Here is a 19,601-nt window from a genome sequence, read left to right as displayed (position 1 = left end):
CCACTCCAACATCCACTACCCTACCTTGTACCTCTTATATTACCCCATCCATGTACAGATTGAACAACCATGGAGACATGACACATCCCTGTTTCAACCCAACTTTCACAGAGAAAAATTCACTTAGTTCACCATCCACACGCACTGCAGCCTTCGCACCATCGTACATACTCTTCACAGCATTCAACAACTTCCCATCTACTCCATATATTCTTAACACTTTCCACAATCCTTGTCTATCCACCCTGTCATATGCTTTCTCCAAATCCATGAAAGCCGCATACAACTTCTTTCCCTTCTCTAGAAACTTTTCCACTAAAGATCTAAGAATGAATATCTGATCTACACAACCTCTTCCCTTCCTAAAGCCTCCCTGTTCTTCTCCAACTAATTCCTCTGTTCTTTCTCTAACTCTGTCTGTAAGTATCCTACCATACACTTTTCCTATTATACTAAGAAGACAAATGCCCCTATGATTACCACACACTTCTTTTTCCCCTTTTCCTTTGTACAAGGGAATAATTATACCTGACTTCCAATCCTCCGGGACTCTACCTTCCTCCCAGGCCAATCTGCACATCTTCCACATCCATTCTACTACTATCTCTCCCCCATGCTTCAGCATTTCACCACACACTCTATCAATTCCTGGGGTTTTCCCCGATTTAACTTTCTTCATTGCTTCAACAACTTCTATCCTACTGATTTCTTCCTGTCTTCTCACCTCCCTCCTTCTCCCATATTATTAATAATAATAATACAATAATAATAATAATAATAATAATACAATAATAATACTAATGATAATAATGATGATAATAATCGTTCTCATGCTGCTACAATTGCTCTCTACATTTTGCAATATATATTTTAAATCCAATCCAATTCATTACTACTATTACTATTGCTACTACAGTACTATCAATAACAGAGAGAGAGAGAGAGAATGGACAAAATCAACAGTGTAAACAAAGCCTGGCAGAATAACCGACATACTCACACATCGCCAGTATATTTGCTGGAGAGAGAGAGAGGGAATGGACGAAATCAAGTGCAAACAGCGGCTGGCACAGTAACAGACATACTCACACATCTCCAGTATAAATGCTGTCAGTTCGAATTTCCAAACTGTCAAAATAACAACAGCTCTTCTTGTCACAGCTGTTGGACCGTCTGTATATCCTGAAGTCGTTGAAGGTGATGCGGGGAGCGTGACACTGCGGCCCAATAATCCACTTGACGCACCGCAGGCCTGATGGCGGGAACTTTGAATGTAGTTGACGAAGGAGTAAAGGTGTATATATATCTATCTATCTATTGCCAGACGCCATAATCCCGTAAGAGGTGGCCATTTGACTTTGAGTTAGTTGTTTTACAGGGAGGGGCACTAACCCTCCACCAACCCACTTGTTGACATGTATGGAACACGTATGGGTTGGTTATATGGTTACCACCCAGCGTTGTAAATGGTTTCTTGGCTTACAGGAAACCATTTGGCTTGTCACTCAATGTAAAGCCACCTGTAAAGGAAAGAAAAGCAATAAGAAGAGACAGGAAAGATGGGAGAAATAGGAAGAGAGGAGGACAAGCACAGAAAGAGAAAGATAAAGGCTAAGGAAGAAGTAGGCAGCACTACATCAAGTGAATGGATAATGGTCGCCACCACCTTCCACTAAAAAAGGTATATGCAGACAGTTATTTGAAAGGAGCCTGTGGAGTTACATGGAGAGACAGACTGACAAATGAGGATGTGAGGGAGCGTTGTGGTGTGGATGTGGATGTGATAGGAAGCGTTAGGAGAAACACACTGAGGTGGTTTGGCCATGTAGAGAGGATGGAGAGTGAGAGACTGACAAGGAGAGTGTGATGTGAATGAGGTGGAAGGGGAGAGAGGGAGGGGGAGGCCAAGGATGAGATGGAGGGATGGAGTGGAGAGGTATATGAGAGAGGGGGTGTGAGCTGTCTGCAAGCATTACATAACATATTTGCAATGCTGTCTTGTGGTCTGTTGGCTTGTTTTGTTGCTCTCTGAAGCTTAGCAATTACCTTTAATAACGTTTCATTATTATTATTATTATTATTATTACTACTACTACTACTATTATCACATTTTTTTTTTAAATGTTAAGTTGTAGGGATGGAACATATGCAAAAATGATTAACACACAAATACACACACACACACAAGATGGATACCAAGCTTAAGGGATCTAAGCTACGAAGAAAGACTAAATAAACTGAATCTACCAACAATACAGGAGAGAAGGAAAAGAGGTGACATGATAATGCTATATAAGTGCATATCAGGGAAGGAGAAAATAGACATAAATGATTACTTAACATATGGAGAAGCATCAGCAAGAGGACACTGCAAAAAACTGCATAAGAAGAGAGGTGATAAAGACGTAAGGAAATTCAGTTTCCCAAACAGAGCAATTGATCAATGGAATGCACTACCGAATGAAATAGTGTGTGCCAAAACAATTCACAAATTTAAGGATATGTATGATAAATATGGTTTAAGACACGGGACAGTACGAGATTGACTCATTCCTGTAAAGATACAATTAGGTAAGAACAATTAGGTAAGGTAAGAACACACACACACACACAACACATACACACACACACACACACACACACACACACACACCATCATCATCATCATTATTACCTCTCATTATCTCTTCATCCATCCATCTATCTATCTACCTATCTATCTATCTGTATCTATCTATCTATCTATCTATCTCACCTTTGGGATACTTCTTAGGGTAGTTTGGTGAGGTGACTGTCCCGTAGTAGACCTTTTCTGTGCAAGTTCCAATCAGGTTGTCTGTGGAGATAGATAGATTGATGGATAGATTGACAGGTAGATAGATAGATGAATTATTATTATTATTATTATTATTTCATCACTAGTCCTATTATTATTATTATTATTATTATTATTATTATCATCATCACTGGTCCTATTATTATTATTATTATTATTATCACTAGTCTTATTATTATTATTATTATTATTATTATTATTATTATTATTATCATCATCACTAGTCCTATTATTATTATTATTATTATCATCACTAGTCCTATTATTATTATTATTATTATCATCACTAGTCCTATTATTATTATTATTATTATTATCATCACTAGTCCTATTATTATTATTATTATTATCAATAGTCTTATTATTATTATTATTATTATTATCATCATCATCATTATTATTATCATTAGTCCTATTACTACTACTACTACTACTATTATTATTATTATTATTATTGTTATTATCATCATCACTGGTCCTATTATTATTATTATTATTATTATTACTGTTTTCTAAGTTTTATGAAATTGCCAACAGGATGCAGGGATAAAAGAAATATGGGAGGAAGATGAGGAGGAGGAGGAGGAGTTAGAAGGGGAGGAGGAAGAAGAAGAGGGAGATGAAGAAGAGGTAGAAGAGGAGGAGGAGGAAGAGGAAAAAGAAGAAGAGAAGGAGTAAGAGGAGGAGGAGGAGGAAGAGTTAGAAGGGGAGGAGGAAGAAGAAGAGGGAGATGAAGAAGAGGTAGAAGAGGAGGAGGAGGAAGAGGAAAAAGAAGAAGAGAAGGAGTAAGAGGAGGAGGAGAAAGAAGAGGAGGAGGAAGCAGAGGAAGAAGAAAAGGAAGAGGTAGAAGAGGAGGAAGAAGAAGAAGAAGAGAAAGAGGAAGAAGAGGAGGAGGAGGAGGAGGAGTAGGAAGAAGAAGAGAAGGAGGAAAAGGAAGAAGAGGAGCAAGAGGAGGAAAAAGATGAAAAGAAGGAGGAGAGGAAGAGGAAGTGGAGGAGCAAGAAGAGGAAGAAGATGAAGAAGAAAAAAAGGAGGAAGAAGAGGAGGAAGAGGAAGAAGAGGAGGAAGAGGAAGAAGAGGAGGAAGAGGAAGAAGAGGAGGAGGATCAAGAGAAGGACTACGAGGAAGAGGCATATGCTATACACTTAACACACCATAATAACTTCCTTTGACGGTCTGGCAATGGACTCCCGTGGTGCCAGGTGGACACACACACCTGCAATTAGACCCCAGGTAGCCCCCATTACTACACAGGTCCTTACTCCACCTGCACTGCTTCAACCACCTCTCTGTGGGGTAAGATCAGGGATTGGATGAGGTTAGAGGGTAGATTTGGGTAGAAGGTAGATTCTGGTAAAGGTCCTTACTCCACCTACACTGCCTCAACCACATCTCTGTTGGGTAAGATCAGGGATTAGAGTGGGTTTGAGGGTAGATTTGGTTAGAAGGTAGATATACTTACTCCACCTGCACTGCCTCAACCACCTCTCTGTTGGGTAAGATCAGGGATTGGACTAGGTTAGAGGGTAGGTTTGGGTGGATTTAGATAAGAAGGTAGATTTGGGTAATTAGGTTAGAGGGTAGATTTGGGTTGATTTGGTTAGGAGGTAGATTCAGGCAAAGGTCCTTACTCCACCTGCACTGCCTCAACCACCTCTCTGTGGGGTAAGATCAGGGATTAGACTAGGTTAGAAGGTAGATTTGGGTAATTAGGTTAGAGGGTAGATTTGGGTAGGTTAGATTTAAATTGAATGCTGAGGTAATATTATGACAAATTTTGAGACCAAGTTAGAGTAAAAAAATAAGAAAGAAAAAAAATATATATAATTATTACCATTTCACCCGTAAATCCTGTCAGCCAGCAACTTATCCCAGGTTTGAAAATAATGCTGAGGTAATAATAAGTCAAAATTTTAGGCCAAGTTAAAATTAAAAAAGAAAATAAATAAATAAACAGTATATATATAATTATTTCCACTGCATCCTTAAATCCTGTTATCCAGCAACTTATTCCAGGTTAGAACTGAATGCTGAGGTAATACTGTCAAAATTTTAGGCCATTAACTGAAAAAAGGAAAAAATAATATATATAAGACTGACAAGGAGTGTATGTGGGTGAGGTGGAGGGGGGGAGAGGGAGGGGCAGGCCAAGGATGAGATGGAGGGATGGAGTGGAGAGGTATATGAGAGAGGGGGGGGGTGTGAATTGGGGGGATGGTGAGTGAGAGACTAATGAGGAGAGTGTATGTGAGGGAGGTGGAGGGGGGGAGAGGGAGGGGGAGGCCAAGGATGAGATGGAGGGATGGAGTGGAGAGGTATATGAGAGAGGGGTGTGTGAGCTGGGAGCAGGGCAGTGAAATGGCGAGGGACAGGGCGACATGGAGGCGATTTGTTTGTGGCTACCCCTTATGGGATTAGGGTATGTGGCAATAGATAGATAGATAGAATTCTTACCATTGCATCCGTAAATCCTGTTCGCCAGCACCTTATCCCAGTGAGTGAGAACCTTGGCCCTGTCGAGTAGCCCCTGCATCAACGGATCATGTGTGGCGATGGTGGCTCGACCGTCAATACTGAAGGCCTGCGGAAAGAAAGAACCTTAACACATTTTCCTTAGTGATTTATTTTTTGACAGGGCTGGTGAATGGTCTTTTTCCATGTTATTGTGGTCCCTGTTGAAAGAATGCTCCTTAACACATTTTCCTTAGTGATTTATTTTTGGATAGCGCTGGTTAATGTCCTTTCTGTCCCACCGTCAATACTGAATGCCTGGGGAAAGAAAGAGCCTTAATACATTTTCCATGGTGATTTATTTTTGGATAGGGTTGGTTAGTATCCTTTATGTCCCACCGTCAATACTGCATGCCTACCAAAAGAATGAGCCTTAACACATTTTCCTTAGTGATTTATTTTTGGATATCTATGTAGTGTATGGTGATATTGGAGGGATTTATGTAACATGGGAGACTGTATGGGGTTATGGTGTCTGGGGAGAGAGAGAGAGAGAGAGAGAGAGAGAGAGAGAGAGACATTCGCTCCATCGTATAGTCATCTTTGGGTTGTAATGCATGATGGAGGTGTAGTCGTAGGGCAGAGAGAGAGAGAGAGAGAGAGAGTCGTTCCCTCCATCGTATAGTCACCTTTGGGTCGTAGTGCATGATGGAGGCGTAGTTGTAGAGAGAGAGAGAGAGAGACATTCCCTCCATCGTATAGTCACCTTTGGGTCGTAGTGCATGATGGAGGTGTAGTTGTAGAGAGAGAGAGAGAGAGAGAGAGAGAGAGAGAGAGAGAGAGAGAGAGAGAGAGAGAGAGACATTCCCTCCATCGTAGTCACCTTTGGGTCGTAGTGCATGATGGAGGCGTAGTCGTAGGGCACGCCATACGCTGAGGAGTGGTCCACCCTCCTGAAGGCGTAGGTGTAGGTGGGGTTGATGGGGTCCTTGTTCATGACGATGTACTGGTCACGGTCAGTGCGGGCCATCTCGTGGAAGAAGCCGATGGCGTGACCCACCTCGTGTACCACCGTGTCCAGCTAGAGGTGAAGGGATATAGGAAAATAATAATAATGAGAGTGATAATAATAATAATAATAATAATAATAATAATAATAATAATAATGATAACAGTAATAATAAAAAAAAATAATCTATCTATCTATCTATTGCCAGACGCCTCAATCCCGTTTGGGGTGGCCACAAACAAATCGCCTCCAAGTCGCCCTGTCCCCCGCCATTTCACTGCCCTGCTCCCAATTCACACCCCCCTCTCTCATATACCTCTCCACCCCATCCCTCCATCTCATCCTCGGCCTCCCCCTCCCTCTTCCCCCCTCCACCTCACTCACATACACTCTCTTCGTCAGTCTTTCACCCTCCATCCTCTCCACATGGCCAAACCACCTCAGTGTGTTCCTCATAACGCTTCCTATCACATCCACATCAACACCATAACGCTCCTTTATATCCTCATTCGTCAGCCTGTCTCTCCATGTGACTCCACAGGCTCCTCTTAAATAACTCATTTCCACTGCTCTCACTCTTGACTTGTGTCCTTCCAACAAGGTCCAAGCTTCATTTCCATATGTTAGAGTTGGTATCACAATACTGTCATGTAGTAACTTTTTCACTTCCATGCTCACTTCCCTGTTTCTTATCACTGCTTTCAAAGAACCAGCAACCTTTCTTCCCTGCTGTACCCTTTCAAGCACTTCACCCTCCAAACCTCCATCCTTACTCATCACACTACCCAAGTACTTAAACGTACTCACATTTTCCAATTCCTCACCATCCAACCTGGCTGTACATTCACTGACTTCACCTCTCTCAAAGATCATCACTTTACTCTTCCCTACATTCACCTTTAGATTCCGTTTCTTACACACTCTCCCAAACTCATAATAATGATAACAGTAATAATAATAATAATAATAATAATGATAACAGTAATAATAATAATAATAATCTATCTATTGCCAGATGCCTTTATCCTATAAGGGGTGGCCAAAGACAAATTGCCTCCATGTCGCCCTGTCCCCCGCCATTCCATTGCCCTGCTCCCAGCTCACACCCCCCTCCCTCATATACCTCTCCACTCCATCCCTCCATCTCATCCTTGGCCTCCCCCCCTCCACCTCACTCACATACACTCTCCTCATCAGTCTCTTGATCTGCATCCTCTCCACATGGCCAAATATAATAATAATAATAACAACAATAATAATAATAATAATAATAATAATATCTAGAGGGGCACTCAGTGGAGCACATCTCTCCAACAAGGGCAATGTAATTTCCAAGCCACTCTTCATAGTGGATTAAGTTTTCTCATCACTAATTAGGGTTATACAAAAAGTGTTTTCCGGATCCAGAATCTGTAATACACTCTGGATCAGTCCTAAAAGGTAATCAATTGTTCCCTGGGGCATGGCCTATCTACCCACCATATTTGATCTAAATCTCTCTTTTAGTTTCTGAGTAATCCTGCTGACAAACAAACACACAGCGGTGAAAACATACTCTCTTTGGTGGAGAATAATTATAATAACAATAATAATAAAAATAATAATAATAATAATAAAAAGTGCGTGCCATCCCGTAGAAGATTCCAATTGCATGCCCCACCTCATGTAACCCCACCTACCACACCCCAACCCTAACCTAACCCAATCAAACCTGCTCCAACTTAACCTAGGCTGATTAACACCTAGTCTAACAAAATGCAACTTAACTATCTATCTACTGCCAGACGCCTAAATCCCGTAAGGGGTGACCACAAACAAATCGCCTCCATGTCGTTCTGTCCCCCGCCATTTCACTGCAACTTAATGTACCATGATTTAAACCAAAGCTAACCCAATCTAACAGCTCCAACTTAACCTAGGCCGATTTAAACCTAGCCTAACCTCACATAACCTAACTCAACCTCCTCCCCACTCACGCCGAGGCAGTTAGGTGAGAGGGTGACATCTTGGGGGCCTGGTGATATGCGCCCTACTTTGGAGAAACACCCGCTGCCGTTGACGAAGCGGACGTGTGGCTGGTTGGTGTTGGAGGTCTCGGAGAACCGGATACAAGTGTGTTCCATCCAATGTTTTAAACCACGACGCACGGCTGCCCTGTCCACGATGGCTGAGGATGTAAATAAACAAATAAACACATACATGAATAAACAATGGAAGGAAGAAAGAAAAATAAGATTAAATATTAAAAATTGTTGAAAAAAAGTTGTAATGGAAAACGGTAACTGTCACCCTTATACCACCACTACTACTACTACTACCACTACTACTACTACTACTACTACTACTCACCAAAGACATAGAGTACCATTGGATCCACAGAGGCATCCTTGGACCACAACTTGGTGACCTCCTCCTCCTCCTCCTCCTACTACAGTAAACCCTCAATATAACGAACCCCGGTATTGTGAATTTCGGATATAACGAACGGCCAAATCGTGACTGCATTTCCACCGGATTTTGCGAACAAAGGTTGCTAAATGAGGGAGAAGTTCAGGCATCAGCCCACAGTGACAACAGCATCCCTTGCTGGCACAGTGTACTACAACAGCATCCCTTGCTGGCACAGTGTACTACAACAGCATCCCTTGCTGGCACAGTAAGTGTACTACAACAGCATCCCTTGCTGGCACAGTGTACTACAACAGCATCCCTTGCTGGCACAGTGTACTACAACAGCATCCCTTGCTGGCACAGCAAGTGTACTACAACAGCATCCCTTGCTGGCACAGTGTACTACAACAGCATCCCTTGCTGGCACAGTGTACTACAACAGCATCCTTTGCTGGCACAGTGTACTACAACAGCATCCCTTGCTGGCACAGTGTACTACAACGCCATCCTTTGCTGGCACAGTGTACTACAACAGCATCCCTTGCTGGCACAGTGTACTACAACAGCATCCCTTGCTGGCACAGTGTACTACAACAGCATCCTTTGCTGGCACAGTGTACTACAACAGCATCCCTTGCTGGCACAGTGTACTACAACAGCATCCCTTGCTGGCACAGTGTACTACAACAGCATCCCTTGCTGGCACAGTAAGTGTACTACAACAGCATCCCTTGCTGGCACAGTAAGTGTACTACAACAGCATCCCTTGCTGGCAGTGTACTACAACAGCATCCCTTGCTGGCACAGTGTACTACAACAGCATCCCTTGCTGGCACAGTAAGTGTACTACAACAGCATCCCTTGCTGGCACAGTGTACTACAACAGCATCCCTTGCTGGCACAGTGTACTACAACAGCATCCCTTGCTGGCACAGTGTACTACAACAGCATCCCTTGCTGGCACAGTGTACTACAACAGCATCCCTTGCTGGCACAGTGTACTACAACAGCATCCCTTGCTGGCACAGTGTACTACAACAGCATCCCTTGCTGGCACAGTAAGTGTACTACAACAGCATCCCTTGCTGGCACAGTGTACTACAACAGCATCCCTTGCTGGCACAGTGTACTACAACAGCATCCCTTGCTGGCACAGTAAGTGTACTGTAACTACTATATTATACTGTATTATCATTACAGGTATTATACAGTATTTACATGTACAACTTCATACAGTATTGTATTTACATGTACAACTTCATACAGTATTGTATTTACATGTACAACTTCATACAGTATTGTATTTACATGTACAACTTCATAAACCATTAAACTCTCCATGTCAAACCGTAAAACTTCACAGAGTTAGTTTAGGTTATGTCAGAGCACGTAGGACTGAACGACTCCCCTTATACAGCGCACTGAGTTTGGTGATGCCTCGGAAATACTGACCCATCGTATATAGCGAACTTTTGGATATAACGACCCACCCCTCCCCCAGTTAGTTCGTTATAGCCAGGCTTTACTGTACTGCACTGCTACTCACCATCACCAAACACATACGGCACCATCGGATACCCGGACCTGTCATTTGGCCACCGTTTTGCGACATCAGTTGTGGCCTTTCTCTCCAGCAGGTCACGCTCTTGCTCCTCCGTCAGTAGTATGTCGCCCTGGTACACTCTCACTCCTTCCCCCTGATAGATAGATAGATAGATAGATGAGTAGATGGATAGATAGATGGTTTAATGGACGTGTGGATGGTGATGATGATGATGAAAGTGATGGTGATAGTGATGAGGATAGTGATGATGATGAGGATAGTGATGGTGGTGGTGATGATGATATTGATAATGATGATGATAGTGACGATTCTTGTTTTGATGATGATAACGATGATTCCTATTCTGATGATGATGATGATAGTGATGATGATGATAATGATGGTGGTGATGATGATGGTGATGATGATGATGATGATGGTCATGATGATGGTGATGATAATGATGATAGTGATTCTTTTTCTTCTGATGATGATGGTGATGATGATGATAATGATGATGATGACAGCGATTATGATGATAGTGATGATGATGATAGCGATGATGATGATAGTGATGATGATGATAGTGATGATTCCTGTTTTGATGATATGATGGTGATGATGATCTTCATGATATTGATGGTGATGATGATGATGATGGTGATGATTCCTATTTTGATGATGGTGATGATGACAGTGATGATGTACCTGAGCTGTAGGCAGTGATGAAAGAGCCAGAATCACCACACAGAGCAATACACACACAGCCATGGTGTATGTGTGTCTGTCCCTGTGTGTACGTGTGGGTGTGTGGTTTATATATACTCTCTCTCCCTCCTCCCCCCCCCTCTCTCTCTCTCTCACACACACACACACATACACCTCCCTCAGTCGTCCCCTCCCTATCCCTCCCTTCTCTCTCTCTCTCTCTCACACACACACACACACACACACACATACACCTCCCTCAGTCGTCCCCTCCCTATCCCTCCCTTCTCTCTCTCTCTCACACACACACACACACACACACACACACACACACACACACACACACACATACACACACACACACATACACCTCCCTCAGTCGTCCCCTCCCTATCCCTCCCTTCTCTCTCTCTCTCTCTCTCTCTCACACACACACACACACACACACACACACACACACACACACACACACACACACACACACACACATACACATACACACACACACACACACACACACATCCCATCACGTGAGGAAGACATTGACCTTCCACCCCAAGGACACTAATTTTTGTAGTAGTAGTAGTATTAGTAGTAGTAGTAGTGGTGGTAGTAGTAGTAGTAGTAGTAGTGATAGTAGTAGTGGTCGTAGCGGTGGTGGTGGTGGTAGTAGTAGTAGTAGCAGTAGTAGTGGTAGTAGTAGTAATGGTGGTAATAGTAGTAGTAGTAGTAGTAGTAGTAGTAGCAGTAGTAGTTGTTGTTGTTATTGTTTTCTGTTGTAATAATAATAATAGTCTATCTATCTATCTATAGCCCGACGCCCTAATCCCGCAAAGGGTGGCCGCAGACAAAACGCCTCCAAGTCGCTCTGTCACCCACCATTTGACTACCCTCCCCCCAACTCACCCCCCCTCCCTCATATACCTCTCAACTCCATCCCTCCACCTCATCCTCGGTCTACCTCTCCCTCTCCCTCCCTCCACCTCACCTACATACACGCTCTTAGTCAGTCTTTCATTCTCCATTCTCTTCACATGTCCAAACCACCTCAGTGTATTTCTCCTAATCTTCTCAATCACATCCACATCTACCCCACAACGTTCCTTCACTTCTTCATTCGTCAACCTGTCCCTCCACGTCACTCCACATGCTCCTCTCAAGTAACTTTTTCACTGCTCTCACTCTTGACTTGTTCCCCTCTTGCAAGGTCCATGCCTCGCTTCCATACGTCAGGGTAGGGATCACAATACTATCATGCAGTGACTTCTTAACTTCCATACTCACCTCCCTATTTCTCATCACTGCTTTCAGTGTACCAACAACCTTCCTTCCCTGCTGTACCCTTTCACGCACTTCATCCCCCAAAGTTCCATCCTTACTCATCACACTACCCAAGTACTTGAATGCACTCACATTCTCCATATCCTCACCATCCAACCTCACTGCACACTCTGTGACTTCATTCCTCTCAAACACCATAACTTTACTTTTGTTTACATTAACTCAGATTCCTCCTCCTACACACTGTCCCAAATTCATTCACCAAACCTTGCAACTCCCATTCATCTTCACTCAAAAGTACTGTATCATCAGCAAACAGCAACACCGGAAGCTTCCAGATCTCACCCTCATTCATTAGAGCCACCCCCACATCCACTGCCCTACCCTGCACCTCCTTTACCACCCCATCCATGTATATATTAAACAGCCATGGAGGCATCACACACCCCTGTTTCAGTCCCACATTGAGATCAAAGAACTCTCAGCTCACCATCCACTCACACCGTAGCCCTAGCTCCCTCGTACATACTCTTCACAGCACTCAACAATTTCCCCTCCACTCCGTATATTCTTAATACCTTCCACATACCTTGCCTATCTATTCTGTCATAAGCTTTCTCCAAGTCCATGAAGGCAGCATACACTTTCCTTCTCTTCTCTAGATACTTCTCCACTAAACATCTTAGAACAAATATCTGATCTACACACCCTTTTCCCTTCCTAAATCCCCCTTGTTCTTCTCCAACTAGCTCCTCTGTCATATGCCTAACCCTAACAATAATAATAATAATAATAACAACAACAGTTGAGACTCCTTGGTTACTAGTAAAATCTTCAATCTGACTACACCTGACTTTCAATTCGATCCTTAGTTATGATATACAAATGAGTCTCCTTGGTTACTAGTCAAATCTTCAATCTGGCTATACCTGACTTTCAATTCGATCCTTAGTTATCATATACAAGTGAGTCTCCTTGGTTACTAGTCAAGTCTTCAGTCTTACTACACCTGGATATCAATACGAGCCTTAGTTATACGGATGAGTCTCCTTGGTTACTAGTCAAATCTTAAATCTGACTACACCTGGCCATCAGTTGGAGCCTTTGTTAAGATATACGAATAAGTCTCCATGGTTACTACTCAAACTTTCAATCTGACTACACCTGGCCATCAGTTCGAGCCTTAGTTATAATATACGAATGAGTCTCCTTGGTTACTAATCAAATCTTCAATCTGAACCACACCTGGCCATCAATTGGAGCCTTAGTTATGATATACGAATGAGTCTTCTTGGTTACTAGTCAAATCTTCAATCTGACTACACCTGACCAGTTAGAAATAGTTGCTAGGTTAAAGACACTCGAGATTTAGTTGATATACGAATGAGTCTCCTTGGTTACTAGTCAAATCTTCAATCTGACCACACCTGGCTATCAATTCGAGTCATAGCTATCCGAATGAGTCTCCTTGGTTACTGGTCAAATCTTCAATCCGACTACACCTGGCCAAAGTGAAAATGCGTTGGAGATGTTATCAGTTTAAACACATTCAAAAAAGATCATAAACTCCATAAAGCAGCCTTTAAAACCCTCCATTTGAAGCCTCCATTAACCGTTATATAAGTGTACTGTGGGTGTATCCTTAAGAGGTATACAAGTGTACTCTTTGGGTGGGGTCTTAACACCTTTCTTTCACCTATTCATCCCGTATGTGTGGTTATTGGTCGGCCTCTCACGCTCCATTGACGTCAGTATTTTTATGACAACACTCCTGTCACTGATGTTCTCTGGCTTCTTTAATAATAATAATAATAATAATAATAATAATAATAATAATAATAATAAAAATGACGATAATAACAGTAGTAGTGGCAGTACTAGTTGTAGTAGTAGTAGTAGTTTTAGCTGTAGTAATAATAATAATAATAATAATAATAATAATAATAATAATGATAATAATAGTAATAATAATAATAATTATTATTATTATTATTTTGCTCACTTAGAAATGCCTCACCTGTGACTTTGAGCTTCAGATGATTCCTCTAAAAACCCAACTACAGTACTTCATTCTTGCCTGACCCTTAACACTTCCACTAACTAGTTCAAATTGGAAAAAAATTGAGCTCCGTGACCCATTACCTTGCCTTGTGACCTTGACCTTTGATCTCTGCATTGGATAAAAATGGTTGAATCATCCACTCACTTGATGTAGTGCTGCCTACTTCTTCCCTCGCCTTTATCATGTGTCTGTCCGCCTCTCTTCCTATTTCTCACCATCATCCACTCACTTGATGTAGAGCTGCCTACTTCTTCCTTCACCTTTATCATTCTTTTTCTGTGTCTGTCCTCCTCTCTTCCTATTTCTCACCATCATCCACTCACTTGATGTAGTGCTGCCTACTTCTTCCTTCACCTTTATCATTCTTTTTCTGTGCCTGTCCTCCTCTCTTCCTATTTCTCACCATCATCCACTCACTTGATGTAGTGCTGCCTACTTCTTCCTTCACCTTTATCATTCTTTTTCTGTGCCTGTCCTCCTCTCTTCCTATTTATCACCATCATCCACTCACTTGATGTAGTGCTGCCTACTTCTTCCTTCACCTTTATCATTCTTTTTCTGTGCCTGTCCTCCTCTCTTCCTATTTCTCCCATCTTTCCTGTCACTTTTTATTACTCTTCTTTCCTTTACAAGTGGCTTTACATTGAGTGACAAGCCTAATGTTTTCCTGTAAGCCAGGAAACCATTTACAACACTGGGTGGTAACCATATAATGAAATAACAGGGTGATGTGGAGCCTACTATGGTGCTCCTGTTACTGGGTGGTGATGCAAATGAAGCATCCACCCAGGAACCAAACTTCCACACTCTTCAATACATCCTGCTTTGGTGAGGTGCTGTCTACCACACAGACTGCATGGGACAGCCCTGTGGGTGTAATTGCTTTCCTGTGGTTGATGGGTCTGATCTATTACTACTACTACTGCTACTACTACCACTACCACTACTACTACTACTACACTACTACTACTACACTACTACTACTATCACCACCACTACTATTACTACTACGACCACCACCACCATTACTATTACTACTACTACTACTGTTACTACTACAACATGCTTCACTTTCTCACATATTCACATATCCTTTATAATTCATCAAATCCTTTCTTGGTCAACCAGGGCTGTGAGAATACCTTTATAAATACAGCTTAGAAAAAAACATTTATTTACAGCAAAACTATACATAAATACATATTCATTACAACATTCTGAACACTGCAATATAATATACACAGAACATATATTTTTACACATTATGATTACAGTGTCATTCTTTATCATTATTATTCTGACCCATTTTCTATACCATATACAGCAATCCCTCGAATATCCGACATAACAGAGCAAAAGGTATGTCCGGATAGTAGCTCCATCCGGGTAGTGGACTTCTTCTCAGCTCCCCTTCGTACATACCCTGACTTTGATGGCCAGTGTAAAAGACCACAACACTTGCTTCTGTTGTTTAATACTACTCTATCTGATCATGCAGACCTATAAACTTCAGCCATGCAATATCCATGATCAAGCAGACCCATCACCCACAGGCAAGAAGTCACCACAGCCCTAAAAACTTGAAAAAAAAAAAAAAATAAATAAATAAAATAAAAGGACGCAGCCTGCCAGAAATGTTCATGTGGCCATAATTTCCACCCGGATGCAAGAATTTTGTTTGGATGAAATGGAAAAAATGTCCAAATAATGGTTTTGAACAGCCAGATCACAGCGTCTGGGTAATGGATTGTGTGGATAATGGCCATCTGGATTATTGAGGGATTATTGTACCTATCTATCTATCTATGTATCTATCTATGTATATATGTATCTATGAATCCATCTATCTATGTATCTATCTATAGCCTGATGCCTAATGGTTCCCTGTATGCCAGGAAACCATTTACATCACTGGGTGGTAATCACATCATCAAATAATGGGATGATGTGGAGCCTAACATGGTGCCTCTGTTAAATGGGTGGAGGGATACAAATGTGGTGTCCATCCAGGAACCAAACCTTCACACTCTTCCCTGTGCCTTACTGTGGCAGTGCTGTTGGCGGTAAGGGAACAGCAATAACAGCAACAATAACTCACCTGCCTGTCAATCACCGGCAGCATCAAAGGCAGAAGCCACATTTTTCGCTTTATTCCTCGTGTGCGCAACCATGTGATTCCTGAGACTGCTCCTGCGGTTGAATCTCATGCCACACACGCCACATGTGCGCGCTGTGTCCTCTGTGTGGACCAGCATGTGTGCCTTGAGGTTGCCTTTCAATGCAAACTTTTTCCCGCAGTGTCCACATGTAAACTTCCTCTCGCCAGAATGTATAATCAGTGAGTGTGTCGTAAGGTTGCTTTTATCTGCAAATGTTTTACCGCACTCCACACACTCATAGTCCCTGGCCCCTGTGTGCACCACCTGATGCTTCGCCAGGTGGGTCTTCTGCGTAAATGTCTTTCCACACTCGTCACATCCGAACTTCTTCTCACCAGTGTGAATCGCTGCGTGGCGGGTGAGGTGGCTGCCGTGGGTGAACGCCTTGCCACACACACCACACCTGTGACTGCGCTTGCCCGTGTGAGTCAGGGCGTGCTGATCCAGGTAGCTCTTACGGCTGAACTGTTTCCCACACTCACACTCGTACACACTCTGCCTCCTGTGAGTGGCTTTATGCAATGCCATGTCTGCCACATCCTTCCCACACTCAGCACACCTTTCTTGCTTATCCTGTACTACTTTCTCAGTTTCATTCCAGTCTTTCTCCTCCTGGGTATCCATAGCAACTCCTCCAAGACAATATTTCACATACTTATCACTAATTGTCCGAAAATGTAATATAAAAATCAAAAACACCTTTGATAATACAGGAATTGGTCAGAATTTACAGCTACCCAATTAGGCTTCATGACACTATAAACATGATGGTCTAGAGATTATAAAGCATGGTGAAGTGCTGTGTGTGTGTGTGTGTAATTCACCGGGTCGGTCAGGATCACTTGATGGTCGTGATCGTCAGCTTTTACCCTCCCGGAAGGGAGCTGAGAGCTCATATAGTCCGATCTAAGGGCAAGGCTGTGACCTTCACACACGCACACACCCGTCCCCTTGCTCAAGGGGGACAGTAACCACCCACTTCGTCAGTGAAACTTTTCGCAACCTGAGCGAGGCGCGAACTCCCGTCTACCAGATGGCAAGCGAGAGCGTTACCACTGCACCAGCAAGCGTGTGTGTGTGTGTGTGTGTGTGTGAACCTGGGGGCTAGAACTGTGTGTATATGTGTGTGTATGTATAAGTCTGTGTATGTACGTGTGTGTTTATCTGTATGTATGTACCTGGGGGCTAGAACTGTGTGTATATGTGTGTGTATGTATGAGCCTGTGTATGTACGTGTGTGTTTATCTGTATGTATGTACCAGGGGGCAACAACTACAACAGTACTATTCCCTATTACAATTTAAGACCAATTCTGAGAATGAAATGAATGGAAAAAAGATAGTAAAATTCCCTCACTTCTTTTCATACGAATTCACACAGATATCCACATCCATCATAACTATACTCCTCTCACATTAACTTGGCCCAGATTTTCATCCTTTTGCAGGTTATTTCACAACCTCAGTGCCAGATAAAAATGCTATGGCTCTTCATCCCTTCCACAGCACTTCTTCGTGACTAGTACCAAATTCTAGTGTTAATTCTAGCATTGTATCTCAGCATTCATGACAGAGAGGTGGCAATTTTAGGCCAAGTTGAAGTGACAGGCATAAATGATCTATTGAAGGAGAGCCACAAACAAACGTACAATCAATTCCTATCAAACTTACAATCCATTGTTGTACGAAGGGCACAGAAAAAAATCCTGGACAGAGAATTGATGTACACTCTTATAATTAATTCTCAGTGCACTGATGTACACTTATGCCAAATTCTCAGTGCAACGATGTACAGTACATTAATCACAAATTCTCAGCACATTGATGTACATTTACGACAAATTCTCAGCACACTGATGTACACTTATGATAAATTCTCAGTGCATTGATGTACACTTATGACAAACTCTCAGGCATTAATGTACACTCATGACATATTCTCATGGCACTGGTGTACACTTTTCCAGTTATTTCCCAGAGCATGATGTACACTTATGACATTCTCAGCACATTCGTGTACACTCTTACCATTATTTCTCAGCGCACTGATGTACCATTATCACAAATTCTCAGGGCATTAATGTACACTTACAACAAATTCTCAGTGCCTTTATGTACACTCTTATGTTCAATTTCCTCTCTCAACTACAATTCATTTCAGCACGAAGGATGGTGCAGCTGTGCAAGTAGAAATATTTCCTTGATTTCCTGCAAGAGATATTCCCAGTTAGATGAGAATTATTACACATTGGTCTGTAATTCTAAGTACAGCTACTCATTCAAAGTATTCTAAGTACAGGCTACTACCCCTTATTATAAGTACAGGCAACTACTCCTCATTCTATGTATTCTAAGTACAGGCTACTACTCCTCATTCTAACTATTCTAAGTACAGTCAGTTATTCCTCATTCTAAGTAGGGTATTCTAAGTACAGGCAGTTACTCCTCATTCTGTTACTTGCTATTATATTTTCCTCTGTTTTATGAGAGACACACTGAGATGGTCTGGAGGTGGAGACGGGGTGAGGGAGGGGGAGGCCGAGGATGAGATGGAGGGATGGACTGGAGAGGTATATGAGAGAGGGGTGTGTGGGATGGGAGGGATGGAGAGTGAGAGATAGGTAGATAGATAGAAAATAAACTTACCTAATAGATTAACATTTACTGCAATCCAACTTGAGGTGCATTATAGTACAGTCTCACTCCAGTGCGTAGTCTTCGGCCAGTCTTCATCATCACTGCTGTCTCTCTCTCTTTTTCTCTCTCCCTCCCTCTCTCACTCTCCACCTGTTGGATATAAGGAAAATTAGTTTAACTCAGGCTACAACTAAATATATCCATCTATTCATCTATAGTCGGACACCTAATCCCGCAAAAGGTGGCTGCAGACAAAACGCCTCCAAGTCGCTCTGTCACCCACCATTTGACTGCCCTCTCCCAGCTCACCCCCCCCTCCCTCATATACCTCTCAACTCCAGCCCTCCACCTCATCCTCGGTCTTCCCCTCCCTCTCCCTGCCTTCACTTCATAGTCAGTCTTTCATTCACTGGGTTTATATGGCCACTGTCAACGACGATTTACCCCGCTAATCACTATTTTTTAAAACTAATACTACCATAATGCTTCACAAAGGAAAAACACAGTATTCTACCTTATAATACA

General features: G+C 42.4%; 1 protein-coding gene across 1 annotated transcript in view; it reads right to left on the bottom strand.

The window, feature by feature from the left end:
* Window positions 1-8,664, bottom strand: part of LOC145393483 (protein SpAN-like) — a 25,855-nt gene extending 17,191 nt beyond the window's left edge. The window contains exons 1-5 of the mRNA XM_080267599.1: window positions 8,646-8,664; window positions 8,273-8,463; window positions 6,171-6,368; window positions 5,291-5,417; window positions 1,090-1,252 (exon numbers count right to left, since the gene is read on the bottom strand). Of these exons, the coding sequence (XP_080123725.1) occupies window positions 1,090-1,252; window positions 5,291-5,417; window positions 6,171-6,368; window positions 8,273-8,463; window positions 8,646-8,664 (698 nt within the window). The remainder of the gene's footprint in view (window positions 1-1,089; window positions 1,253-5,290; window positions 5,418-6,170; window positions 6,369-8,272; window positions 8,464-8,645) is intronic.
* Window positions 8,665-19,601: the final 10,937 nt, after the last annotated feature.

Source organism: Coenobita brevimanus, chromosome 3, assembly GCF_032717465.1.
Source record: "Coenobita brevimanus isolate Jiangsu-jjx chromosome 3, ASM3271746v2, whole genome shotgun sequence".
In the NCBI taxonomy this organism is placed as follows: Eukaryota; Metazoa; Arthropoda; class Malacostraca; order Decapoda; family Coenobitidae; genus Coenobita; species Coenobita brevimanus.
Note: the sequence above shows the minus strand (reverse complement) of the source record. Positions and strands in the feature narration are given on the sequence as shown.